Genomic DNA, 27,714 nt, shown 5'->3' with positions numbered 1-27,714 from the left:
CCAAGATGACATGGCATGAAAAACTGTATATCCTGTCATGGTGGATGGAAAGTTAATCATAAGTCATTTCCAACTGCTGAGATTTAGAAGCTATGAGTCATGGATTGAGAAAAAGAGGGGTGCAAAGTATCTGGTTCATCTGTCAGTGCAATCAAGGGATGTATATCTCACTTTCATTCAGGGAAATTAAACAGTACCATTTTAAGAACACATTGTTAATAGGTTGCAATCTCATCACATTATCTATCCTATCCTCCCTGCCAGGCACTTGGTTATCAAAATCTCCTCTCATAATAATGCTACTGGACATTCTCTTCCAGCTAGATGAACCTTCTCTGGAAGCACTCTCCTACCAACAGGGCATCTTTAGAACACCTGGCTCCCAGGTGTCTCACGGTGTTCAGGATGGAAATATTTACAGTTAATGGTGAGAATCCCCAGGAATCCAAGCGTAGGCTTCCCCGCTCACTCATCTTATTTAAAAGCAATATTGCAACAGGTCTTCTTTCCAGCATGAAGCATTATCTCCACTACGGCAAGTCCCACTGCTGGTAGGATGATTTGGGGGGAGTGGGGGAGGGTTTGTTTTGTTTGTTTGTTTGTAAAAACCTTTCCCGTCTTTTATATCCCCCTGTTCTGATCCAACTCCCACCTCCATTTCTCTGCTCTATCATGGCACGAACTATACAGCTACAAAGGAGCAAAGAGGCCCCCCCTAGAATCAGAGATTAGCAGAACTATTCACATTCCCCACAGCCTGTAAGCATGACCTGTATAATGCTCGGCAGCATTTCCGGAGGGAAAGTAGGGCTAACACAAGACAGCTGATGCTGCTCCAGAATCCAGATCTCTTCTCTCTCTGTTACTGTGCTGTACTACCACTCAAGCCACTAGACTAGAAGGTATTTTTAGAGAAACTAGCAGCACAATGACATTGCATTGCAATTTATCTATGACTAATGCTTCTATTAAAAGTCCTGCTTTTCCCTTTTACCCTCCGTTCTCACGTCTTCAGAGACACAACGTTTTGCCAGTGTACTGCTTCCCACCCGGCTGCCCTACAACATAATTATAAAGCTGCTTGAGCGGTGGCAGCACTGATTAGCTGGTGACTATTACAAAGGGAGAGAGAATCCGCAATGCTGCTAAACATTTTAAAATGCTGACTTCACTGGCTTCCGGCACAAAAATGTTTCTCTGTGTCCTGGGGGGCGGGGCGGGCTGGGGGATGTGGGGGAGGAATGTCGATGAGAGGAGGGGACTTGGACTGGCCGAGTTTAGGGTTCTGACACATTTGCACCGAACGACGAAATCCAGGACAAGGTTACAAAATATTCAGATTCTTTGCAATGTTCCTAGAGTTAATTTGTTTAAAGTGTTCCTTTTGGAAATAAAACCTGTTAATCTAGCAATTCTTGGCTCCTTCAGATGAGCCCGAGTCAAAATACTTCCTTTCCTCACCACATCCAGCTGCTCCTACAAGAGACTTCCGCTTGTTGACACTTGAGCCATTACAGCAGCAGTTAGACAGCTGCACCACTGGAGCGCTTCTGTGTAGACGCTACCTATGCCAATAAGAGAGGTTCTCCAGCCGCTGTAGGTAATCCGTCTCCCTGAGAGGCAGTAGCTAGATCGACAGAAGAATTCTTCCGTCAGCCTAGTGCTACCTATACCAGGGGTTAGGTCTGTATAGCTACATCTCTCAGGGGTGTGGATTTTTCATACTCGTGAGAGATGTAGCTATGCCTATGTAAGTTCCCAGCATAGACCGGCCCTTAGACAAACACCTGCCTAAGCCTAAAGAGGTATTGCAACAGGATGGCTGCATTTTCGATAGTCAATGGAATTTTGGCTCCTAAATGCATTTTGAAAATGAGATTTAGGCTCCTAAATCAGTTAGGTGTTGCAACACCTAAATACCTTTACAAATCTGGGTCTGGGTGCCTTCACTCAAGCTTTAGAGACTGTTACGTTCAGCTCCAGACATCTCTGGTTCAGTTGCTGGCACGTCATTTTGGAGTTTGATTTCTTTTTTTCAAAAAATAAATCCAGACCCCAAGACCTTTGACTCTTCATTGTATGTGTAGTTTCTGTTTTGAACTGGATGGGAACACCACCACTTAACAGGTATCTTAATAATTAGCAGCCAGAAGACCTGTAAGTAAGCAACTGTCCAATGCTTCAAGTCATTAGTTTGAAAGTTTTGCCACCACAGCAATTAGGGCCTCTGAAATTTCAGTTCATTTGTAAGAATTGACAACTTTGTCAAGGAGTTAAATTAACTTTAAACTCAAACATTCAGATCTTGCACCGACAGTCAGTCTTCATCCATTACAAGCTCTCTGAAATGGCTACTTGAAGTACCTGCCCCACATGCTTTTAAAGAGTGTGGGTCCTGGATAATGTGGTAGGCAAACCTTATCGCATAGGACCATATCATTCTTTGATCTGTTGGTGCGATACCAACTGACATCAATGGGAGCGGTATATGCAGATCAAGCATACAGTATGGTCCTTAAACTCTAGTGGCCATGAGAACACAGAGAGAATCTTCACTGACTGCAATTTATGGCATCATGGTACGCTCACTCCTTCCTTAAAAACACCTCTAATGCACATCTAAGACCCACAGACTTGACTCTTCTCTCACTTCAGTTATACACTGGTGTAATTCCATTGACTACAGAGAAGCTACGCCTGATTTACACCACTGTTAGGTGAAAGAAGAATCAGACACCATGAGTTCTACTCTGGCAGCTAGGCTTCTAATGAGGGTGCTTTTTTGTTCTTGTTGTGAATTACACGGAGTTTCAACATTCAGCTACAATCAGCAGATTTTAGTTTCTGAGAAGTTAAATTGGAAAAAAGCAGCCACAGCTGCAAAATACATTTCTGGGAAAAGAAGAGGAAAATCATGTAGGAAGAAACAAGGGAATTAAGAGCAGCAGAATGGATTTCCCATGATCTCTACTGCAGGAGCTGCTATGCGATTGTACTGTAGCAAATAATTTTTTAAGAAGCAGAACAGGATAATAATTAGCACTTACTCTTTCAAAGTGCTGTACAAACACTAAATAATTAATCCTCACAACACCTCTCTAAAGAACTCCAGATAAGAATTATTCTCATTTGACAAATAGGGAAACTGAGATAATGCCAGGAGTTACCCCAAGGACAAATATGGCCTGCAAAGGTGAAGGGACTAGCTCAAATCTCTTCAGGAAAGAGTAGCAGAGCCTGGATTGGAATTCAATCGTTTTTCCTACCTCCCAGTCTTGTTCTCAGAGCACAAGACTATAATGCTCGCAGTCCACCCTATATAGGACTGATGTCTAATCAATCCTGAGAAAATGAGCAAGATTTTTTGGTAGAGACACTCAAACAAACTAAACTCTGTTAACAAACATGCTTTCCTTGTACACATATTGGTTCTCATTACTCTGTAAATTGGGGAACAGATTGTGTCAACAAACAAGTACATCCTGGAAAAAATGGAAGAGGAAAACAATTGCAGAAGCTACCCAACGGATAAGTGATATTGTAATGCCATAGCAAGATAACAGCTCTGAGGCAATTATGCCTCACAAACAATAATGAATTCAGTTCATAGCATACCCCATAAGGTAGATAAGTACAACTATCCCCATTTTACAGATGAAGAAACCAGATTGCAGAAGAGAAGTTGCAACTTGGCTGAGATCTGTGACAGAACCCGGAATACAACCCAGATCTCCTAACATCCAGTCCTGTTCTCTAGCCACTGTACAATGTTTTCTTTGCAAAAGCATCTACAAAGCAGCAGTGCAGTAAAAGTCACTCTTGTTTTATTAGAAGAAGCAAAATAAACAGGCAAGGCATAGTTCCAACTATTATTGTTGGTTTGCACTATTAAATGCTATTCATTTTCAGTGTAAAATGGTGTCTAAATGTAGAACAGCAGAGCAAATGTGACGTTCCAATGGCATGGCAGAATACACACACATATTTTATAGGATGGGCTGAAAAAAGGGAAATGATTCATTTGGTAAATAAAGGTTCTGACGTCTGCTGATATGGGAACTTGGGGCCAGATACCATTAGCCTGATCAGGCTCCCAAAGTCCAAGTGTCAAGGAAAACGAGTATAGTGAAAAAAATAGTAAGATGGACTTTCCCATTATTTAATTCACTCTTGCTTAAAATGGACAAAAGGCACTAAAAGCAAGACGTGAAACTATCTTCAGATGTCCTGCTTTGAAGTACCAACAGCTAGAGCTTCTCAGGCAAGGGACACCAACAGGAACGTCTAGTAAATGCATCATAATCGTTATGGCAGGAGAAAGTTTCTGAAAGTGAGCACTGAGCCAAGCCCTGTCAATGTTTTTGCCCAGGAGTAGTCAGGAGAACTCACCTTACAGCATTCAGATATCCACCATACGAGGGCCAGGAAAGAGGAACTGATTTATACAAGGACTGTTCAGTGTGAAAACCAAACCTACAGGAAGGTGGGCGCATTTACAGACAAAGAACCAAACTCATACAGAATTCTATTGACTCCAGTGGAGTTACATTGGGGAGGACCAATCACCTCCATTCACATGCATGCTGAAAACAAAAAACACACAGACTAAAACTAAAATCAACAAGAAGCCAGAAAACAACAACAAAACCACAGCCAACAGAGAAAGGACAGTAATGCTTCTGCTTTCTGTCTTTTTTAATGTATACTCTGGACATGGAAAATTGTTTGACAGTTAGTGCTGTATGCTGCAAAAACAAAACAAAACAAAACAAAAAAAAACACCAGAAATTCTTTAAATCCTGAACTTCCAATCTGGAATAACATAATTTTGATCATTCTGCACTAAATTAAGATGGCTGAAGTTGAAGTCAATAACTACTGGCAATTCAGGGCTGTAAATCCATTTGTTTGGTTTATTATTTAGTGTTCTAGCAGTCTATAAAACCAATGTACAGTTTTCAATTAACTAAATGTTTCCAAAAGGGAAGATCCCAAAAATGAAAATATGCTTTAAATTTTCTGGCCAAACTTTGGGAGGGAGAAGCCAAGAAACGGGTATCTGAAAGTTAGTGTATAAATTGTGATTTCCAGATCAAATTAACTCAGTAAGATGTAGTTTGTAATCTGTGTCACGTTCACGTCCAGAAATGTCCAAGAAGTTGAACTCCACAGAGTGGTGAGTGCAGAACAAGTTATGCGTTCTCAGAAGATATGTGAACTTGTTAAATAAGTAGCAAAACAGATGTCAGTCAGCAGTGCAGTTAAGAAGAGACAGTGGTTCCCATGACCTTGCAGAAACTAGATTTTAATGGGAAGACACCATCCCTCAGTTGCCAAGGCTTCTGAGAATGCCAAAGTGAGAGTTCCCTGTTTATTACAGCTGAAGGAACTTGGAAATCTAAGTTGGCAAATCTGGCAACTCCATAATCAACTCCCATGGATAATTTTATAGTGGGAGATGAAAAAAATAAAACAAAATCAAGTTGTCCTGAAACACCTGCTGGCAATTATCAATGCCAGCTAGAAAGAGCCTCCCCCCCCCCCCCCCCCAAAAAAAAAAAAAAAGGGGGGGGAAGGAAATCTCAGATGGAAACTGTAAAAGAATAAGATGGGGAAAAAAGGGGCCAATTACCATCTAGTACTACTGCAAACAGGCATAAATTATGCTTGTGCTCCATCTGATTGATATTCCAAGCAGGAATGCACAAATGCTGATTTCCCCCCACTTCCTGTAAGGAACTGATGGCACCTAATACACCTGCTCTCCCATTCTGAGTCCAGGCACAGAAAAAAATGAATGAATCTGCCCCAGCAGAGAGGTGCTAAAGTGGACTTCCGAGCTTTATATCTTAACACAAAAACTCCAGACTACATCTATCTGTCCAAGTAGTTCTATAACCCTCACCACAACAGCTGCCGACTGCCTCTTCCACACACACTGTGACAACGAGCTTGTATTCTAGCAAAATCAAACAAACATTAGGGGTGAAAAAAGCGAAGATTGTTAATGAGTTGCTGTTTTAATTAGAGAACAGGACAGACATGAGAGATTGTTTCTTAGCTGCATTGTGGCTTGCTAATGAATCCCTCCACCAATCTGCTCTGAGCACTCATGTCCTTCATGATGACCTGCAAGGTGCTCAACACTCTTATTCCTAAGGATTTTTGTTGTTGTTGTTGTTTTTGCACCTGAGGAGTGGATTGTTTTACTTGTGTTGCTTAGGGACAGAGAATGCATTGATACTGATAATCTTGCTGTCAAATAGGTGCGGTGCTTCAGTAACAACTACCCCACTGACTGAATTCTTGAGTCACTCTCAGATTGTAGGTACTGTATCCTGCTCAAGGACCAGAGACTTGGATTTGGGGATGGAGGTTGCTTTGGTTGGTATGTAGGTGGCACTGCCAAAGGCAAGGTCTTGACAACTCCACAACAACTCCTGCTCTGCTTCATTATTACCATTGGTTTCACCACCACTTCTCTGAGGTCAACAAAAGCTCCAGAAAAGTCTCAGGCTGGTGGTGAGAAGATACACCATCACATTGTCTTTAACTACGGATGGATAAACTAATCAAGTAATAAAAACCGTCCTGAACCTTCACTCCAAAATCTTTCAGCGATAGACCAATAGAACCTGCTGACGTCAAAGTCCACCTCTGCCATGTGACCCCTTTTCACTGTAGACACTGACGAGGCCATCTTTGCAACAGGGGCATAGGGTCCCAGCAACCAGCCCAGAAACCATTAGCTATGTTTATAATCTGGGGTACCAATGCACTTTTGTGTGTCTGAGCACTAGATGGTGGGAAAATAAAAAATGCACTGGATCTGAGAAGCCATATGCTCATATTTCTCTTTAATAAAACCAGCCACCAGGAACTAACTGTTCAGTAGATCTTTCACATGGCAGCCTGTCATGTCATATCCTCAGGACCCAGAAAAGGAAGGGAGAAGTGGGGATAAGAGCATCCAGACCCACTCATTCTCTAACTGTGAGTTCTGTGGGGCAGGGTACACCGCACTCTGTTTTGCATGGTGTGGTGCACATCTGTAATGTTATGCATGCAGTGATAAACAATCACTTCTAGAAATACCAGGCAGTTCGTTTGCAGCAACTTCCTTATTTCTGCCCTCAGTGGCTTGCCCTTTTATGTTTGTCCACCTGAATTCCCAGGGGGCGTGAGTGGTTTTGTAGCCCAGGCTGATCATCTGTCCAGTGAGAGAAGGACATCTTAAAAACAGCAGCTGCAGGCATCATTAGACAGATCGCCTCCATGGGAACTTGGGAGGTCAAGACATGATGGAAAACAAAACAGAACAGCCTTCCAGGGTCATGGGGAGACAGAGAAATCCTTTGTGCATTGTAAACTCATCCTTCATTCAGATCATTCATAAAACAAATCTTTGACATCAGGAAAGCTAGTGCTGCTGTCAGCAGATGAAAATAATACAAGCCCATTCAAGCCAACAGGGGGAAAATATCCAGGCCTGTCCAAGTAAGCCTTGTTTGGTGTCAGCCAGACTCCAGTGCCACAAGCGTAGGCTCAGCAGAGCTGTTGCTGCAACATTTGCCCCGTAACATTAGTCCAAAAAGAGCTGTGCACTCCAGCAATCAATCTCTCCAGGACAGGCTCTAGCTAGCTGGGGTTGTGATGGAGTATTGCGGCATGGTGTCACTATGTCACAGTGCAACCCTGTGTTTGGTTCACAGTCTTTTGTGGCTGTAACAAGACGCTTTCTGGGTTGGCCCACACTGTATCATTAATCACAAAAACACTGAATATGCAGTAATGACAGTCAGAGATATGCAGTGCCGTCTATGGCAGTGGTCCCCGAACTGTGGGGTATGCCCATTCTGGGGGGAACCGCGAGGCCCGGGCCAGCCCCTATGGAGGGGTGGGGAGGGAGCACCATCTAGCCCAGCTCTGCCCCAGCTCCGCCCCCAGTCGCAGCCCCCAGCTCTGCTCCTGGTTCCCAGCTGTGGCTCCACTCCCACCCGCAGCCCCAGCTGCAGCTCTGGCTCCCGCTCCCAAGTGTGGCTCCCGAGGGGGTGCGGACTGGGCAAGGCGTGACTGAAAGAGTTCAGGGACCACTGGTCTATGTCAAGACTGTTCTCTTGAGCTTGGAAACAGCATCATCAGCTGAGAAAGGGTGATTGGCCCCACATAGTATAAACAAGTACGGTCAAAGTGAACACCCCATTTCTGAGCAAGGCTCCCTCAAAAGGAAACCTTTGGGAGCTTTTCAGTGAATTTTAACATCGTGAAGAGCCTCCGACTTTCACTGGGAATAATTTCATAGTCCATACAGAATGAAGATCCAAAGTCTAACTTTTAACAATAAAGTTGGGCAACGGCATGAATCTGCCAAGATTTCCTTCCTGAGACTGGCACCACCAAGAGGAGAAGGAAAGAGATGCAGATAAACGGATAGCGGACTGTGTCAGGAAGATTGTTTCTTTTCCAGAAAGAAAAAAAACAAGTGTTATTGAGCTATTTCGTTTTAGCCTGTTAGGAACACAGCTGGGTGTAGCCATGGTGTGTCGTTCCCTGAAGTCCACATCTGAGCTTTCTCAGAGCACAGAGGCTTTCAGAAAGGAAGAATCCACAACACATCAGACAGAACAAACACCAACATTCTAGCACAAATGCTTAGCACAAACACTCGAACGCACACTGCTTTCCCAACAGCAGACTGTAATTTTACAGTGGAACTAAGCATACTTAATACTTTGTTTTACAACCATAATTCTTTTTTTATTAACCTTGTCTTCTTAGTTACATAAAGGAGATCACTGACAGATCACTACTTATGCTTATCTGAGACAGGCTGAAAAAGCTCTAAATGTTTATGCTTTTATTTCCCTTCAGGACATATTTCCTTGACGTTACCCTTCTTGATTATCTGCCTACCAAACCATGCATGTACAGCAGGGGACAATACACAGCCTGCTCTGCAGGAAGTTTAGAGGGAAGGAGCAAAGGGTCAGTGTTCTTTGTTCCATGTTGGGAACTTTGTTCTTTTAATGTCAAAATGAAAGTGCCTGCAGGGGATTTCGTAGACACGCAGATCCATATGGGGAGCGCATGATTGCTTCTGACTGTGCAAAAGCTAGGTCAACCCTAACACAACATGACCTCAGCTCATTCTGTCTTATCTAAGTTTTTTCTATAACCCTTATCACTGTAGTATGTAAGTGCATCAACCTCTGGTGAATGGTGGGGGAAGGACTGCTAACAGAATACAAGGACATTATATATTCGTTTAAGAAACAGACTGGCTATGCTAACTGGGTCGGCAAAGGACAATACAGAGAAATCTCAGTACTCACCTTTACGCAGGAGTAAATGACCGAAACAAACACCACTGTGGTCAGGATCAAAAAACAGGTCAGGTAAAAACTCAACATGAATGTAGAGCTGAAACCAGAAAGGAATTTTTAAAGATTTACATCATATAGAACTGTTCTCGCTTTGCTTTTAGCTTTAACACATCTGTACAAATTAGGACACATGGTATGAGCTTTCTCTCTGGCTGGGATGGCAGTAGGGTTCAGGAAGTGCTTTGAAAACACAGAGACTCCCTGTTCTCTATAAATTAGCCACACGAGCTGCAGAGCAGAGAATGCTGCAACTTTGATAGGAATCACCATCCTGCTGGGATGACAGCAGAGAGACTGAGAAATATTTCATGAGCTAGAAAAGATGACAGAATGATTTTGTATCGTGGGGCAGCCCGCAGGCTGGCAATGGATACCAGACTCCCTGGAAGAGAAGCTTGCTGCGCTTTAGAATTTAGGTCTTTGCAGCCGATTGCACATGAAATATGCAAGGGAGACATATTTCATGTCACACTCAAGAGCCCGTTCCCAGCCTTTCATTTGTACCCTCTGTGAAGAACTCGAAACTGTTGTATTGGCTAAGAATATAGAGAAAGAGCCCACATCCGACAAGGTCATGAAGATGCCCAAGTCTACTTGGTTTCTTATGTAGAGCACCTCTGCCCTGCCACTTTTGGTGTCCTCCTGACTATGCCAAGGAACAAGGATGACTCTGATGGCACCAGAGCGCTCACGAATACAGCAGCAGTGCTGGGAGTCTGCATCGTGCCCCATCTCCTTATGCTCTCCCATTCAGCGAGAAGAGGAGTTCCAAGCCAGCTTTGTGGTATACATTTTTGTTTTGATCATTCAATTATTCAATACTGTTTTCAAAGTTTCTGGTCTCAGTATAAAAAAAAGACAGGTCCCCTACTTTACCACCTTTAAATTTTCAATGAGGTTATCTTGCACAGTGACATTAAAACTAACCACACCAAAGCCAGCTGGTTTCTATGTTCTTCCATGACTACCGAGGTAATTGTCCTTGCTAATTCATTGTTTGAGCCTTCATGGCATTCAATATGGTGATTCCTCTTGGCTATCACAAATGATCATTGCCATTTCATCTAAAGTTTCAGATTGAAATTCCCCGTTTTGTCTTCTGCTGATATTTCATGAAAGCATTTAATGGTGACACACGTGCATATGGCTGCAGGTGCTTGTTAATTGCGATCATCAGTAAAGACAACAATTATGCAATCAAGAGTATTAGAAAAATACATTAAAAATGTGATGGAAATATATATCCGGTCCAAAGATGAACCACGAAGCTCTGTTTTCTCTAGAAACCAAATCTGCCTACAGGCATGCCAACCTACCCACAGGATGGTGGAGAATTTAACAACTCCCATGCAATATGATTATTACCCTACTCTTACCACTACTTCCCTGAAAAAAAAAAAACTGGCTTCATCTCCTGCAATTGGCAGGTGTTTGTGTTTTGGATTTTAATTCTGGGATGAATTTAACGGTTGTGAAAGCAAGGTGATTGATGGTGTTGGCAAATGAGTCCCTCTTTACACAGCTGAACGCTGAATGCACCTGAACACTGACCTCCAAGCCCTCTGCTATTTTAATCCTCTCCTAAGAAGATATTATCCATTTACACTATATTTTTCTATGTGGAGAAATGCTCACTACAGATTGGTACAGCATCTTAGAACCACCAAATTGAGGTTTACTTATGACTCAGTTCAAATATAAGCCTGGGTCTCTGGAGATGATATGTTATTATGATAACCCACACCATAGTCTTGCCAGTTAGCTACTATTGATATATTCAGAAAAATAATGCTCATGTACTGATCTATGGCAGTTCTATGTTCTCCATAACCATAGTATCTGGGCAACTCATAATCTCTAATGCATTTGTGCTCACAACACCACTGTGAGGTAGGGAAGTGGTGTTCTACTCATTTTGAGGACAGTAAACTAAGGCACAGAGTGAAATTTTCAAAAGCATCCAAGTCCCATTTTCAAAAAACTTGGGCACCTAGCAGCCTAAATCTCATTGACTTTCCCACATGTGGGTTTTTGTACTAGAAAAGCACACATGCAGGTTTGGACATGCACACAAATACAGTCTGAGAACTGAAAAGTCAAGCCAGTAGGTTTTGCCATACCAGATTAGACTAATTGTTTATAAAGTCCTGTATCCTGCCTGTGGATGCTTTTGAGGAAAGCTAAAAGTCCCCAAGACTATGGAAGTCTGTAAAACACCTGGAAAAAAAACTCAAAAAGATAAATATTTCTGCCCATCAGAGAAGACTGGCAAGCATACAGCATATGCCACATCATAATGAAGCTGCTCCGATTTCCTTGCACAATACAGAACAAAGAGAGCCGGCCAATAGGATCATCAAGGATCCAGACATTTTTGTCAACTCTTCTTTTAAATGTTAAATTAGCTTTAATTCAATAGGTCAGTGGCTGCTTTGTGACCTCGCTGGGGAATCCAAACCCTTTTAAAGCCCTTCTTTCACGAAGGTGGGAATTCAAGGCCTCAGTGTCAAGTCATCTGATCTAAAGTCTAAACCTTTACAGAACTGGTGCAAATATGAAAAGAACATCTTTAGTGATTATTAACCATGTATTATTGCAGAGATTGACCTAATTTCAGCCTCTATTGGCTTTTACTCTGATTTCCGTCAATGGATCGGTCTCTTTATACACTGTATTTCCACTGCTGCTATTCTGCTTTGTTGATTCTATCATTCCTCAAGCAGGAGGAAGAGTGACCTCAAACATCATATCCTATATTGTTTCTGGGGCTTACTGAAGGTGCAAACTGATGTGAACAATCCATGGTCTCTCCTCTGTAAAGGATGATGTGAGTGAAACGAAAAGCAGCTGTAAGGCCAGACATTAATCTTGTGTCTTTTCTAAATGAATTTTTGCCTTCTTAGAAAGGAAGAAGCTAAATTGGAGCATTTCTGACTCTTCCGTTATATTATTCTTGAGATTAAAAGTGACCGATTCTAAAATTATCTTAGGAGCACTTTCTATTTTTAGGTATCCTGAGGTATCGTTGCTACTGAGCCTGTTATGATCTCTGAAGAACACAAACACCCCCCGTTTTTTATTTTTCAAGAACCTGTAAAAAAATTTACAATTCTGAAACATTTTCTTTTTGAGAAGAGCCCCTGGGCTGAGTTGTGCATCAATCTGAGCACAGGGCCATGCATATGTTGTGCCAGTCCACAAGGCCTTGTACCTCTGACACCACTATGAAGCACAACTACTTGGAATGGGTTACCTAGGGAGGTGATAGAATTTCCATCCTTAGAGGTTTTTAAGGCCTGGTTTGACAAAGCCCTGGGTGGGATGATTTAGTTGGGGTTGGTCCTGCATTGAGCAGGGGGTTGGACTAGATGACCTCCTGAGGTCCCTTCCAACCCTAATCTTCTATGATTCCTCCCCAGTGTCTCCCTTGTCTGGCTGGGAAAGGATGAATAAATTACTGCAGCCCTTGAAAGGATGCAGGTTATTTCCCCCTTTGTGCCTGGACAGCTCTGCCCAGTCTCTGCCCTCCCCACTCATTTGTTCACAGTGGGGAATATCCAAAGAATGGGCTGAGCTTCACAACAGAACCCACATCCAAGATCCAAGTAGGCTGAACAAGAGGATTGTGGGGGATTCCTTATTCCCCCTTCCTCCGCTGCATTCAACACGGGCACACTCCAGCCTTGTATTATGAAGACTTTACTGCCTTAGTCGACAATCCTTCCTATTCCAGTCATCTTATTTTCTAAGGGATTATAAATACACTAAGCCAAACTTCGCAAATGAGAGGTAATTATTAAAAACAAAAATCATGCTGCCAAACTGAAAATTCTGGCATGCCACTGCCAAGCATAATGTACCAGAACTAGGAATGAGAGCACACAATAAGCAGTGCACATCTCTTAGGCGTGCATTATTTAAAGACTTTTGCTTCCTTTCGGTGCACTGAAGCCTCAAGGAAGGGGGGAAAAAATGCCAGAATGCAGAAAAAGTGATCGACAGCTACTCACTGGGGCATGATTGTGATTTGGACAAAGCAGATGAAGAGGAAGACGAGGGAGGCACATGCCACATAGGCTCCAAATCTGTCATCCACTTGCTTGGAATACTGCAAGGAAGTGAACAGGCTTTTATATGCATAGGAAATACATAAAACCACCCTGTCCACCCAATCAAACCCCTCATTCAGCAGCCTCCTGGTTCCCCAAGAAGCACCACTTCCAGAGCTACCAGCTGCTATTACAGAACTGTGCACATTTCCCTTTTCTTTATGCTACATTTTGGGAGCCCCTCCCCCCAAAAAGACCTCAGAGTTGCAGAAAGGTCCTGTGCAGATGGGAAGAGGATTTATGTTCCGTCCCTTTCATAATGTGTATCGAAATAGATCAATCTGGACCAGAGGGCACAGCTGTGAGATGTGATGTTGACTCATTCCATGACATGCTTCCTTCAGTGGGGATGAATAGGAAGACACGGCCAAGGCTTTTTAAATCTCCTAAACTGAGTTTATTTGATATTCTATCCAGATCTCTCTCGGCTATATAAATCTTCTTTGGGACCACAAACAAGGAGAATCTCTTGTTTAAACTAAAATCTCTGGGGCATTTTTTTGTTGTAAGCTCTTTGTAAGCCATTTTTTGCTATGTGTCTGTACAAGGTCGAGCACAATGGGGACCTGTTCCCTGTTTGGGGTCGGTAAGCGCTACTGCAATATATATAATAATAGTGACTGCTGGGAATTGTAGTCCAATTGCAGCAGGCCAATGGATGCTTCAGAACAATTCACCTGCCCTCCAGGGATCTGGGGACCTCTCATAGGCCAAGGTAGAATTGATGGGTGCAGTTTAGGTGATACAAAAACCTCCTGAGAAGGGTTTTTTCCCCCCGTTCACATTTTCTCTGGAACAGAGTCCAGGGAAATTTTTTTCCCCATGCCTTGAAAGCAATTTGTCATCAACAGCTCACAGCATTTTGCCAGAAGAGAAAGATTGTTGTGAAAACACCAATTTCTTGTTTGCCTCTTCCAAGCCTAGTGAGAAAACATTGTTTTTCCTGGTACCTGCCAGTGTTAAAAAACATTTGCACAATTTTAGTTGGTTCTAATGAAAATGTGAGGTTGCCACAGGTTCTGATGCAGACGCATCATTCCCATTACTGGTCAGGGCCAGTCACAGGTGAGCTGTGTCCAATTTCTAAAGATGCCTTCTGTGCAGCTAGAACTGCAATTCCTAGTCTGAACAAACTCAATCTGTAAACTGTGAAACAGGCAGGTCCCTAAAATATGTGAACCACTCAGTTTTCTTAGAATTATAAAATTAAATTGGGAAAATTACATGCTAACGCTTCTGATCAACCCTAATGTGACCCATTTAGAATTTAAAAAATACCGCAATTACTGCAAAGACCTCTCTCTCGTTAAGTAGATTTATCACTGTAGCCTCTTTCTGCATAATTGCTAAATATAGTGACAGAATAGCAGGCTCAGACTTAACCTCACCAATTCAAAATTTATAGACGTGGCCTTTCCTGTTAAAATATGGCTCCCCTTTTATCATTATTAAGGATCATCCTAAAAAAGAGGCAGAACTTACATTTTTCCTAGCAGTGTGTGTGTGTAAAATAACCTATTTACTTATATTGTACACACCGTTGTAGTATGTGGGCGCCTCCAAACTTACAATGTTATCCTCACATCCCTTTGAAGTATTATTGTCCCCATTGTACAGGTGAGGCAACTGAAGGGCAGAGAGATTAAGTGCTTTGCCCCAGATCACACAGGATATTGGTGGACTATCTAAATTCAGTATCTTAGGCTCAAGATCACCCTGCCTCTCCTAAATTAGTAGAAGAGATCAGTGCAGTTTAGAGTATAACTTCAAATGCCACCCAGGACTGATCTTCCAATGTTCAGTAACGGGCACAAGAACATCTTGATTTACTTGGTAGTTCACCATTGCTATAGGTGAGAGAGAAATGGCTCAGTATGCATTCCTGCCAAATGCTGCATTTCTATCAAGTGATTCCTTCAGCAGATACCAGTTTTTAGAGGACACAATGTAAGCTAAGATTTCTCTAAAGCAGCTGAAGTGATAAGTGAATAAAAAATTAAAGTAACTCCAAACTGTAGGAAGAAGATCTTGAACTTAAATGGGACAAACAAAACTAACAACAGATATTCTTCACCTGAGAGAGCAGTTATTGGGGAATGTTACCTTCTTCTCTAAGTCAGGCTCCCTGAATGTTAAGAGAAACTTGCGAACGTGCTCAGAGCGTAACCGATCAATACTTCTGGCATCGATTGCACGGCCCAGAAACTCATCCACCTCATCTTCCGGGTTCATGTTTTCTTGGGTGTTCCTGAGGATGTCACAAAAATGGAACAGAATGGGAACTTTACAGTGCACTCAGCTTGATCTTTTTTTTGCCAAAGAAGCCCAAAAGATTTAATCAGTTCACCGCAGAACCATCTAGACATTAATTACTTCTCAGTTATTACAAACTTTAGCTGGATAATCTCAAGGTGAAATGTTATCAGCTATCCAATACACTGCCAATCCTGGGCCAGCTGTCTTCACCCAATTAAGATATTTTATGTTGCTGTCTTTCCCCATCATCAAGGTGTTTGCTTCCCTTGAATGTGTTTTTTTAAATCATACATCAACCTCTAAAATCACATTGATTTTTCCCTCCATTATTCTTATTCTGCTTTGTTCTTTTCCTATATTTCAGGCCTGTCACGTATGTTATTGCCTGAGTTGGTCAAAAAACATGGGGGGGGGGGGATCACAAAAATTGTCAAATTCTCTTCAAGCCCCAGCTTGAAATTTCAGAACTTGAAAAATTCTCCAGTTTTGATTACTTACTTACAGTGTTGTCAGGAACAGTTAAACGTGTTGGGCATGACTCTCCACTGTCTCACTTCTGTGTAGTCATTTATATCCGTGCAAAGTATAAATTGATACCAAATCCAAACTTTCCATTTGTGATGCTTCCTGGGCAGCCAGGACTGAATCCGCTTGTCACCACCTGCCTCCAGCGTGAAAGTCTTGCTTGTGCCAGGTGGGAGTTAATTCCCTAATGCAACTAGTCTGTCAGGCACCTAAGCACTCTCTTTTGGGCTACACGAACTGACTCTTTGCCTTGCAAAATGACTATAGACGCACCCCAAGTCATTTCAAAGTGTCCCCTTATGGTATCCAGCTGCGAACACTTAGATACCCACGGAAATCCCAGATCCTCTGTCTCCAAAAGAACAGGGTATCACAGTTTATCAGTTTACCACTGCTCCTGTATTATGCACAGCACTTCAGCACAATTATAAAACAAAAGAAAAAAGTATTTAAGAAAGAATAGAGATTCCAATAAAAACCAGTGTGAGAAATGGGAACAAATGGTTACATACAAAACAACATCATAACATGCAGTCTAAAGCCTAAATTTAACTAACTACACTACTACAAACAAATTATCCTCCTGTCTTAAGAAGCTCATCTCACACAAAGATCTTTCCAGCATTTTCAACCAAGCCTGGCTGAGATCCCTTTTTCATGAAGCAAACTTGCTCTTGGTTTATTTCGTAGGTGAAGGATACTAGGGTGTCTCTTTGCACCCCCAAATACACCAGAACAGACCTTTGATGGTCTCCTCACAGCAGGGTTTCCCCCCCCCACTGTTTACCACTTCCTGTTAGTTTCCTTCTCAAGTCTCCACCAGCTCTTCATTAGCATTCGATTTATAATGCTAGCAAACTCCTAATGTAGGATATTCAATACCCTGGAGATAAGCTCTCCTGTCTGGAGAAGTTTATCTCTAGACATGCTACCTTTGAGTGACCTGTTTTTAACTACAGAGACGCTCATTTTTAGTATATATACATAACTCCCTACATATTCTCCATACATGCCACCTCACAATCACCTCATGATGACTAGTGTGACACAAGGTTTCATCAGAGCCTTTACATGACATTCTTCTGGTGAACCCAGGGGATCTCTGTACCCCTGCATGCTTCAGTGACCTCTGCCAGCTGGCATCCAGAGGTTCTTGGGTCAAACCATTTTCTTATGCAAGTGATATTATTTTATACCTTTGAGCTAAGAGAAAAGATCACACAAGGTGGCAAGGCAATGTGGAATCAGATCCTATTTTCCAAAAATATGGACCAAGATTTTCAAATGATGAGTGATTTTCAGTCCCACAGTTTTGTTCATACCACAGTTTTTCTGACGTCTAACAAGAGCCACCCTAAAGAGGTGTAATTTTCAAGTAGTGATGAAAACCAACAGTCTGAAAATCAGGCCCATTTAAGGTGTCTCCAGTTGAGCACCCAAAAAGTAAGGGACTCAAAACCGTTAATCATTTTTGAAAAACCTTAGCCAGAATTTTTATACCTTGACACTGGTCTCTCTAAGGGTCAGTCTTAAACTGACAAGCGGCAGAGAGTAAGAACTAAAGCTGAAACTTTGTTATTTTGCTCATGTTTCATGATGCCCAAGCAAATAGAGCTTATATTGGGACAGATTCCAGTGTGATTCCAGCTGCAATTCTAATGGATTCCAGGGCAATATGCAGCCCACGTTAGGCAAAATCAACCATTGTTCAGACACTCCTCAGAATAAAACCTAAAGCACAACAAGGGAGGATGAAAGATGATATTGCTGGCTGAGTTTTCTGGGTTTTGTCAGTGCTGTATAACACTGGCTAATGCAGGCAGATAGCATGAATTGTAACAAATCCATGCCTACCTGACCTTTGTAGGTGTGAGTAAGATGCACACAAAAGACACTCAGAACTTCATGGCAGCTGCCAAAACAGAATCAGGATCTCTGTTCCAAAAGCCAATGCCCCACACCATTTGAATTAAAGGAGGCTTTTCACTAGCTTAGCATTATTGGATCTGATTTTTCCCAAGAGCTCAATACCCACAACTTCAATGTAAGTCAATAGATCTGCACATATCAGCCAAAAAAAATAAAATAAAATAAAAAAAAAATCAGGCCCTACTGTTTTATGACACACAATTGATCATTCAAACTCCAACTAAAAGAACACAGTAATACGTATATACAGTAGACAAGTCATTACAATACATCCTCAGCATTCACTCAGGATGCAGTCCAGCAAATGCAAATGGTTTTTGTCTCAGTTCCTTAATGTTGTTATAGCAAGGGTTTACATTGCAACAAGGGTCAGGGAAAGGAGAAGGACTGTTTTTATTTTTGGACACCACAGTTATTTAATCCATCAACTGTTATATATTCCACTTCTGAAATGCAATTTAGTGTTCCCCTTGGAGGATAGGAAATTCAATTTACTTCTAAATGTTTGTTTTAAAGAAACCACATCTTCTTAAGAGCCATTTTTTATTTTTGCTCAGTCCTCATAATCCTGTTCTCTAGCCTCCATAAAAAGAGCAAGAAAATTACTAGTCCTATTTACAGAATGCATTCAAAATTTCTGCTAGTTATTTATGGATTTGGATCATTTAAATTTAGCCGTTTTTATATCACATAAGAGTTGAAATAATTTGCTACAAGAATCCAAGGTTAAAACTCATTGCCGCCTCAGTGACCCTGTCAGATTCAAAGTTCCAGTCTGGAAGGAAATGGGAAGGAGAAGAAACTTTGTGTAATTTTTGAACGTGGCTGACTGGCTCAGGATTATTAATGGCCTATGGGACATTTCACCAATAGGTCACCAGTTTGAATCCAGCCAAAGATTTAAAGTGTTATCCCAGTTAGGTAGCCTGGAGTTGGGTGCCTCAGAGCAGTTCCTTTTGGACATTAGTCCACATCACATTTAGCAGTACACTTCTTGCTAGAGGTGCCAAGGTTTGAGAAGACTCACCCCTGGAGGTAGTTCCTATAAGAATTACACTGGTCGAGCAATGGAGGGTGTGTGTAGAAGCTTTTACAGATACTGATGCATGACCATACGGAAGGTACTTTAGGTTCCTTTGCTATCAGTTAAATTTATGTAGTACCACATTTACCCCCTAAAAAAGCACTCCTGAGATGCCACCTGTGACCTAAGGACCTCCTGGTGCCAAATGGCAGAGGGCACAGGGGTGCCTAAGAGTTACATGGATCCCCTGGTTTGGGTATCTACATACTAGTTTGATAGAGTATCTATCAGCGTATGCACAATGTGCCCAGCCATTCGATGGCATCATCATCAATCAGGTGGAGAGCCAGTAGCCCGCCGTTGAAATAAGTCAGTGGGCACTTGACAAGAATATGTGACATAGTCTGAAGTTGACTGCAGCTGCATCGGGGGTCATTAGAAAAAAAACCATTTAAAGAGATTGGTCACAGTTGCCCTGTCCTGTTTGAAACTGGTTCAGAGATGACCACCAGTACCTTGGCCAATCAAAACCTGGTGGATGGATGGTTGGGTCATTATGACTGTCATCACTGACCACTCGTTACCCCAAGCAGAATCCACCATCATGTTCTGTGGAGGCATAAATGACCATAAAGGGCATCTAAAAGACAGGTGAGCTGGCGAGTGATTAAAGAAGTCTGTGTACAAAGGCAGATCAGTATTCTCACAGATCTTGGCCAGCGGCATGACGGAGTGTCATGTAAGGTCTCTATCGTCTCACACTGGTCATCATAATCATTGTGAAATGTATGTATGGATAATACGTAAGGAGTTAGGTATATACACTGAAAATTATGTTCTTAAGTCTGTGACTTGGGTCTAGTCACCAAAAGGTGAGAAAACTGGTTTCTTTAAGGCAGAAGATGATCATCTATTGGTCTGTCTACAAGTAAAGTGAGTATTGTGTGGTTCACAATGAACGCCTATTTGTGGCCTGAGCAAAATGCTAATAAAGTAACTGCAAGGTTTCCAGGGGAGATCCTAGACAGGAAAACACAAACAGCAGGTATTATCCTATTTGTAAGTAAAGGCAATGGATTTTTGGACTATGACTCTAGGGACAGAGACAAACTCTGGATCTTTCCATTGAGGAGTCAAGAGGACTCCGTGCTTGTCTCATGAACAGAAGATGACAGCCAAGCCTGGCTGTAATATGTTGAAAGGATTGGGGGGCTTTTGCTCTATATAACATGACCAGGTGTTGTCAGTTAAGTTTAGGCTCTAGTATGCATGTTCCAATTTTCTTTTATATGTAGTAGCCCTTTGTTTCCAATATTACTGCTTGCTATCATTTGCACCTTTGTTCTTTGTTAAATAAATGTATACTTGCTTTCTCTATAAACAAATCTAAGCGCCGTATGTTTATTTGGGTTCTATAGTGTAACTGGTCAGCTATGGTGAATTGTTCCTTTGGGAACAGAGGATCTGGGAAATCTGTGCGCGTCCAGTGGATCAGGGCTGGACACAGCAGGCGGACACTCGGAGGGATCAGGGGTTGGAGTGTGCCTATTGTTGACCTGTAAAGAGAAAGTGTGAACTGCAGAGGCCTGGATGGCAGTGCTTGGATTGCCAGAGGCTGGTGGTATTGACCCACACAGCAGGCCAGAGATCTTCCTCCCGCTAAGGGCAGGTGGTAGCAAGGTGCTCCTGCATGGCGTCACACCTCCAAATGCAATTCATTTTATTTTATTGTGGGGACTTGCAGTATAGGATCTTTCCTTTTCTCCTGAACAGTGCACAGGGAGCTTACCATGACTTTTCCACTCAGTTGTAAAGTTAAAACCCAGCAGATTCATCCAGACATGCTGACTGTACTTCAAATACATTTTAGAGTTGTGTTAGTCCTGATCTAATTGCTTTCCTCAAATAATCTTCAGTGTGTGAGCAGTAGCTGATCCATGCATTTAGATTTACATTTTCAATGCTTGGTGCTTAAATTAGATGCCTAAATTCCAGTTTGTGTCCTGATTTTCAGAGCTGTTTGGCACCCACCACCTCATTGGAAGTCAGTGGGAGCTGCAGGTGCTCAGCACCTCTGAATATTAGGCCACTACCTCAGATATCCAACATGGATTTAGATGCCTAACTTTACGCACTCAGTATGCACATATTGGCTTTAGACTTTTCAGCAAGACCTGTGTCCCTGAATTGGATCAAAAGACTCTTTGAAAGGAAATATGAACTCCTTTGATGCTGGACAGAAATGCCAACCTAATGCAACTTCCCCCACCCCACATATTTGGTGGAGTTCCACTGGATCACCGCAGGAGAATATACTGTAGTGACCAGCCCCGCACTGACCAGAAGTAGGGTTTTTTAAGGCAGACAATTAACTGGAATAAATGGCAAGAAAAAATTCCATTGAGAGCCAACTTCATGATCCAAAAAAGTGGCAAGCAATTAAGATTTAAGGCGTAAACTGGTATATGATCCTGAATGAAATGGAAAATTTAGAGCAAGTATCACTCATTTTAATGAGCTGCCAGATGAATTATGAATTTGACCAAAGAGGATCATCTTTCTTGGAAATTATTATCAACGTATTTTTATTATATCCTTCTTGTAATGGTCCAACATCATTAGAGAAAACATCCTTTATATGTATATTTTTCTTCCTGTTATGGTTTGAAACAAACAAACAAAAAGATGAGGAATGTTGAAGGGGAGGGGCAGAGAAAGCATTTGTATTACAGAGGTTTGTTAGAACCACAGGGACTAAATAACTATTATCTTGGCAGAGCTAGTCCTTCATCCACACAGGCCAACATTTTCAGAAGTAGCCAGGGACTTTGGTTGCCTCAATTTGAGAGACCTGAAAGGTGCCCAATTTCCAGACCTGCTGAGCTCCCAACACTCCCACTGGCTTTATTCAAAAGCTGCGGGTACTCAGCAGCTCTGAAAATCAAGCTTATTGAGATGTTTCTAAGTTGGACTACCAAAAACTGAAGCACTTGATATCATTGGCCACTTCTGAAGATTTTGGTCACAACCCTTTAGACTGGAGGGAGGGGCCCAAAACTCTGGAATGCCGTTCCCTTCAACATATGCCAAATTTCACCTATGGCATCCTTCTGTCCAGCCTTAAGGTTTCTTTGTTCAATATGAATTTTCATGGGGTGGGCTTGATTTGTGTGTTCATTTAAAAGCATGGCCCAGTGGGTTTAGCACAGAACTGGGAGCCAAGAACTCCGGAGTTCAAATGCTGGCTCTGACAGCATCTCCCTGTGGCAAGCTGCAATCTCTCTGCCCAAGGTTCTCCTCCTGTAACATGGGGAGAATTATTCTTATTTACCCTGTTACTTGATAGGGCTGCTGTGGGGGTTGGATAAGGTTTGTAAAGTGACTTCTAACTATAGGGTAGATCTCTGCCTATTGTGGATAACATTTGTTTGGTGTTACAGTAGGGCGGCTTTCATGACCCATAAATCACCTCTGATAAATGGTGCCACTGACTTCTCAGCTCGAGCCCTCATTCACAAGTCTCCCAATACAGCCCCCATTCTATTATTCCCTCACATTTGCTTCATTTAGGAAATGAGCCCAGTGTAAGTGTACACAAGTTAACTCTTGTTTCCTGGCCCAACTGTTCTTCTTCATTAGAAATCTAATGAGGTTCAACAAAGATAAGTGCAGAGTCCTCCACTTAGGAAGGAAGAATCCCATGCACAGCTATAGACTGGGGACCGACGAACTGGGCAGCAGCTCTGCAGAAAGGGACCTGGGGGTAACAGTGGATAAAAAGCTGGATATGAGTCAGCAGTGTGCCCTGGTTGTCAAGAAGGCCAATGGCATATTGGGCTGCATTAGGAGGGGCATTGCCAGCAGGTCACGGGAAGTGATTATTCCCCTCTATTCGGCATTGGTGAGGCCGCATTTAGAATATTGTGTCCAGTTTTGGGCCCCCCAATACAAAAAGGATGTGGACAAGTTGGAGAGAGTCCAGCGGAGGGCAACAAAAATGATTAGGGGGCTGGAGCACAGGACTTATGAGGAGAGGCTGAGGGAACTGGGCTTGTTTAGTCTGCAAAAGAGAAGAGTGAGGGGGATTTGATAGCGGCCTTTAACTACCTGAAAGGGGGTTCTAGGGAGGATGGGGCTAGGCTGTTCTCGGTGGTGGCAGATGACAGAACAAGGAGCAACGGTCTCAAGTTGCAGGGAGGGAGGTCTAGGTTGGACATTAGGAAAAAGTTTTTTACTAGGAGGGTGGTGAAGCACTGGAATGGGTTACCTAGGGAGGTGGTGGAATCTCCATCCTTAGAGGTTTTTAAGCTGCGGCTTGACAAAGCCCTGGTTGGGATGATATAGCAGAGGTTAGTCCTGCTTTGAGCAGGGGGTTGGACTAGATGACCTCCTGAGGTCCCTTCCAACTCTAATATTCTATGATTCTATGATTCTATGATTAGGACCCACGACAGATTATTTGATTGACGCAAACAATAGAAGGAATCAAAATGCATTTTACAGCTCTACTACCTGGCTGGGTCTCTTCTGCTGGAGCTTCCACTTGCCCTAGATGAATGATCTGCCAGGTAAAACTCTGAGCATTGATATTGCCTATGCTGATACGGGAGCCGATGTAAGTGTAGCGATTGTGCAACATGAAGGCAATGAAATTTCTGCCTTTACTCTCTTGTCTCAGGGGTTTCTCTATTTCACTGCGGGAGCTCTGAGGATCTCTCCCACTTTATAATCCCCTCTCTACTCCCAACTTCCCTCAGCTAATATACTGAACCCATTCCCTCTGAAGCACATCCTTACTATTCCTTAATTGGTAAAGGATAATTAAATACTATTGACAGCAGCAGCAGCTACTACTCAAGTTCTTCTGAACAGGAAGCGCCATGGGTAAGAGAATGCCATGTGTGCCCGCATCTTTTATAATTCTCTAGGACAAGTTCTGCAACTGGCACTCATTGACTCATTGTCAGCATTCTCAACAGAGATGCTTAAGACATTGGAAATGGACTTGCGCTCGCACCGATGGGGGCGGTGCCTATAGATTAGCTGCCCCTACAGGAAATGTCACTGTCACTCTCCATGCTGTAACTTCATCTGTGAGTAAAAAAGGAGGGGACCCCGGTCTCCACTGTTGGCAGTCGAGCATCTGTATCAAACACTAATTTCACATTAGGAAAAAACCCCAAGAATACAGAAACACAAAACATTTATGACAAAATTTGCTTACTTGTCCTTGGGATCCTCAAAACCCTGAAAAGAAAGGAAAATGAAACATAACAGTTAGGAAACAGAATGACCGTGGGTACAACAAAGAATTCTGGAAGATGGCATTTCATATAGGAGCTTTCACAGTGCTCATTTGTCATAGGTTGATGGAGAGCCTTACCTAGCCAATACAATATTCTATGTCTCTGTATCATTCATCAGATAGATAGGCCAGAACACAATTTAATATAAATGCATGTCTTGAGATAAACATATGAAAGTTAAAGGTAAGGGAATGGCTTCTGCTCCTTCAGTTCACCTTTGTCATGCATTGTTTGCTTGACTTTAAGAAAAGGTTACTGATACAAGTGATGCAATGGAAAACTACTGTGCATATGTACTGGGGTCAAAATTCAGGCAGACAGGTTGGGGCAACTCCATTGTAGTTAATGCACTGCTAGCCTGCACGAAGTATGAATTTGGCCAATGTTGTCTGCCTCCAATTACAGGAAGGGCTTATATATTTAGATAGCCATTTCTCCCTCAGCGCTTACTTTAATGAGTCTTTGCTCTCCCATGTCAACTTTTGAAGCCTATTGGTTTTCTTAAAGTCATTTCTGTTATTCGGGTGGGATTTTCAAAAGTGCTCAGAGCTGGTCTAACTCAATGGAATTTAAATGGGAGTAGAATTTGGTCAGGGCTTTTGAAATTATTTTTGGAACTTTATCATGCCAAGTATTTTGCGCAAGCAGAGACTTTTCAGCAATCAAAAACAGTGGATAAGACGTTAATGGACTGTTTATTGGGGATCCATTTAGTAAAGCATTAGTAACAAAATGTGTTCTTTATTCAAGGCGTTCCACACTCTCCCCCAACACTAAAATGCATCTCTGAAGGGGAAGGGGGAAATTTATTGTATTTTGGCAAGTAACTTAAAATTCATTTCAGGGCCATTCAGGTTTACTGAATAAGTTGTCTACGCGTTTACAAGTCTGACAAGCTCTGAGAGCTGTCTGAAGACTCCCAAGAGAAAAATATGCATTTATACACAATCTGAAATGTTTATTGACACACCTGATAGAGCAGAATGGCTTCATAAAATAGGTTGCATATGGACTGAACCAAAATCTGCCTTCAGATACCAGGTACGAGTCTTACTGAAATCAACAGGAGTTATGCCCATGTACACGAGGGCAGCATTTGTACAGTGTTAAAAATCTCTAGCAAATGTAGTGATGACAGATGTAGGATTCCATGGTTTCTTTGCATCTCAGAGACTCCATATCAAAGGCGCTTCATTTACAAGTAAAATGATAGGATGCTAGCACTGCAATCTCAGCCTGGGTTCTGAGATGTAATGAGGATCTTCTCCATATATAACCTGCTGGCCAATCCTGCCCACAACTGCACTTATTCAATGCCCCTGGAGACAACGACATTGAGCAGTTGTAAATAAGAGTGAAAATTTGGCCACGCAACTGGAAATAAATTAACAATCTGGTGATTACACGAGAGGCAGAACAGAACACTGCACATTTTCCTTAAACTGTGTAGGATTTGCAGGGCAAACGAGAGAAAACATATTTTTCTGAAATCAACACATCTGACTGTCTAAATACACAAACAGAGCAGGTCCAATGAAAAAGAAAGTGCCATTTTTACATAGTCACTTTTCAGACTAAACTCACACTTTAAAATAGACACTGCAACTCAAACATTACCATTCAAGAATGCTATTCTTCAGTAGCTAACACCAGCAGACTAATGCTGAATGGGAAGGAAGCATGTTTTAGCATGCCCAACAAACTTGTCTAGCATGTCCAATGAAATTTAGCATGTCCAGGTAACTGAGCCAAAGAATGGTACAAGCGCTTTTGGTTTAAGGTTAAATAGGGACTCAGATATCACTCAGATATTTGTTTTGCTTAAATTGCTTTACAGCCGTCAAAGGAGTTGAATTTTTTTCACCCTGCAAGCAATTTTGCAAGATGGTGTCAGAAATAAAAGCCCACTGATTAATCGCCTAGACAAAGTGCTCATAATTTGTCTGGTGTCACAGTCAGTTGCACTGACAAAATAAGAAAGTATCTGAATGAACAGCTATCACCCAACAAATGGGGAAAAGAAGGGAACCTTTATGTGAAAACACAGACAATGCTTGCTTGTTAGACATAAAGTTCACATTTCAGGGTACTTGGGAGTTAGGGAACTAAACCCATACCAAGGTGACCAAATAAATGGCCTGATTTTCAATAGCAGCTGAACATCTATTGTTCCTACTGACTCTACATATTGACACTGGTACTAAATTCCTGCATTTTAGGCACCCAATTTTGAAAATGGGTCAATTTTTCAAAAGGACACAGCAGTGATTCTCATAAAAACAGGTGCACACATTATAAAAGGCAAACTTTCACAGGTAGACAGAAATCTGACAACTGCATGTCTAACTGGCCATTTGAGTGTACAATTACCTGATTTGCACTAGCAAACTTGGATTTTTTTTTTCTAGCAAGCCCATTAAAAAAATTAGCCTTAAAATAATATTGGATTAATTTAGACTCCCGTTTGAACTCTAAAACTTGCTTGAAACACTGGAAATGATTAATGAGAGACTTCTATGGTAGTAGTTCAACTTACACTGGCCTTTCAAAAGGAAGACTCAAAAATACATACATCAGATATAGTAAAAATATATTACTCATTTTTTCTTTTGTGGTGCTTCTCATCTAATGAGGTTAAAATTTTAAACGTGACTTGAATTTTAATTAAAGGGAAGCATTGTAAAATTAAATTTAGTGGGAACCTCTTTAGCTAAGTAAATTAAATTAGTCACTTCAAACACTCCCATTTTGGATGAATGATGGCTTCTTCACTCAGCAAAGCTCATAAAATGAAGTTATTATGCAAGAGAACTTGCAAGCTGATTTTTTTTAAATGCAGCTTCTAAAAGGTCAACATATTATTAGAAGAAATCCTCCTTATTTGCACAGAAGCAATTCACTGGGATACTCAAAATATTGCTCAGGAATTCAATAGAGACAAACTTAGAATACGTTCCTTCCCCCATAACATTTCCTCAAGTAGATCCTCTCTCACCACTTGACGGAAGAGCACAATCAGTGTTTGGAATTTTCCACATACTTTAAGGCTCTATTCTGCTCTCAGTGAGCATGTGTGTTTTGTGCCTGACGTCCATTAGTGGAAAAGATATGCCTTTTTGTGCTATTATAAATAGAGGCAGAAAGTATATGTTTATAAAGATACACGGCCAAGTCCTCGGCTG

At 41.9% G+C, this 27,714-nt stretch overlaps 1 protein-coding gene across 1 annotated transcript in view; it reads right to left on the bottom strand.

Annotated features, from left to right (window-relative positions):
- The window catches only part of ADCY5 (adenylate cyclase 5), a 301,690-nt gene that overhangs the window by 27,647 nt on the left and 246,329 nt on the right, over nt 1–27,714 (bottom strand). The window contains exons 9-12 of the mRNA XM_067549629.1: nt 24,451–24,473; nt 15,596–15,740; nt 13,394–13,491; nt 9,333–9,420 (exon numbers count right to left, since the gene is read on the bottom strand). Coding sequence (XP_067405730.1) covers nt 9,333–9,420; nt 13,394–13,491; nt 15,596–15,740; nt 24,451–24,473 — 354 coding nt within the window. The remainder of the gene's footprint in view (nt 1–9,332; nt 9,421–13,393; nt 13,492–15,595; nt 15,741–24,450; nt 24,474–27,714) is intronic.

This window comes from Emydura macquarii, unplaced genomic scaffold, assembly GCF_026122565.2.
Source record: "Emydura macquarii macquarii isolate MOO-44397 ecotype Brisbane River unplaced genomic scaffold, CSIRO-AGI_Emac_v2 contig_1253, whole genome shotgun sequence".
NCBI lineage: Eukaryota > Metazoa > Chordata > Testudines > Chelidae > Emydura > Emydura macquarii.
The sequence above is the reverse complement of the archived record's forward strand: the minus strand, read 5'-3'. Positions and strand labels throughout refer to the sequence as shown.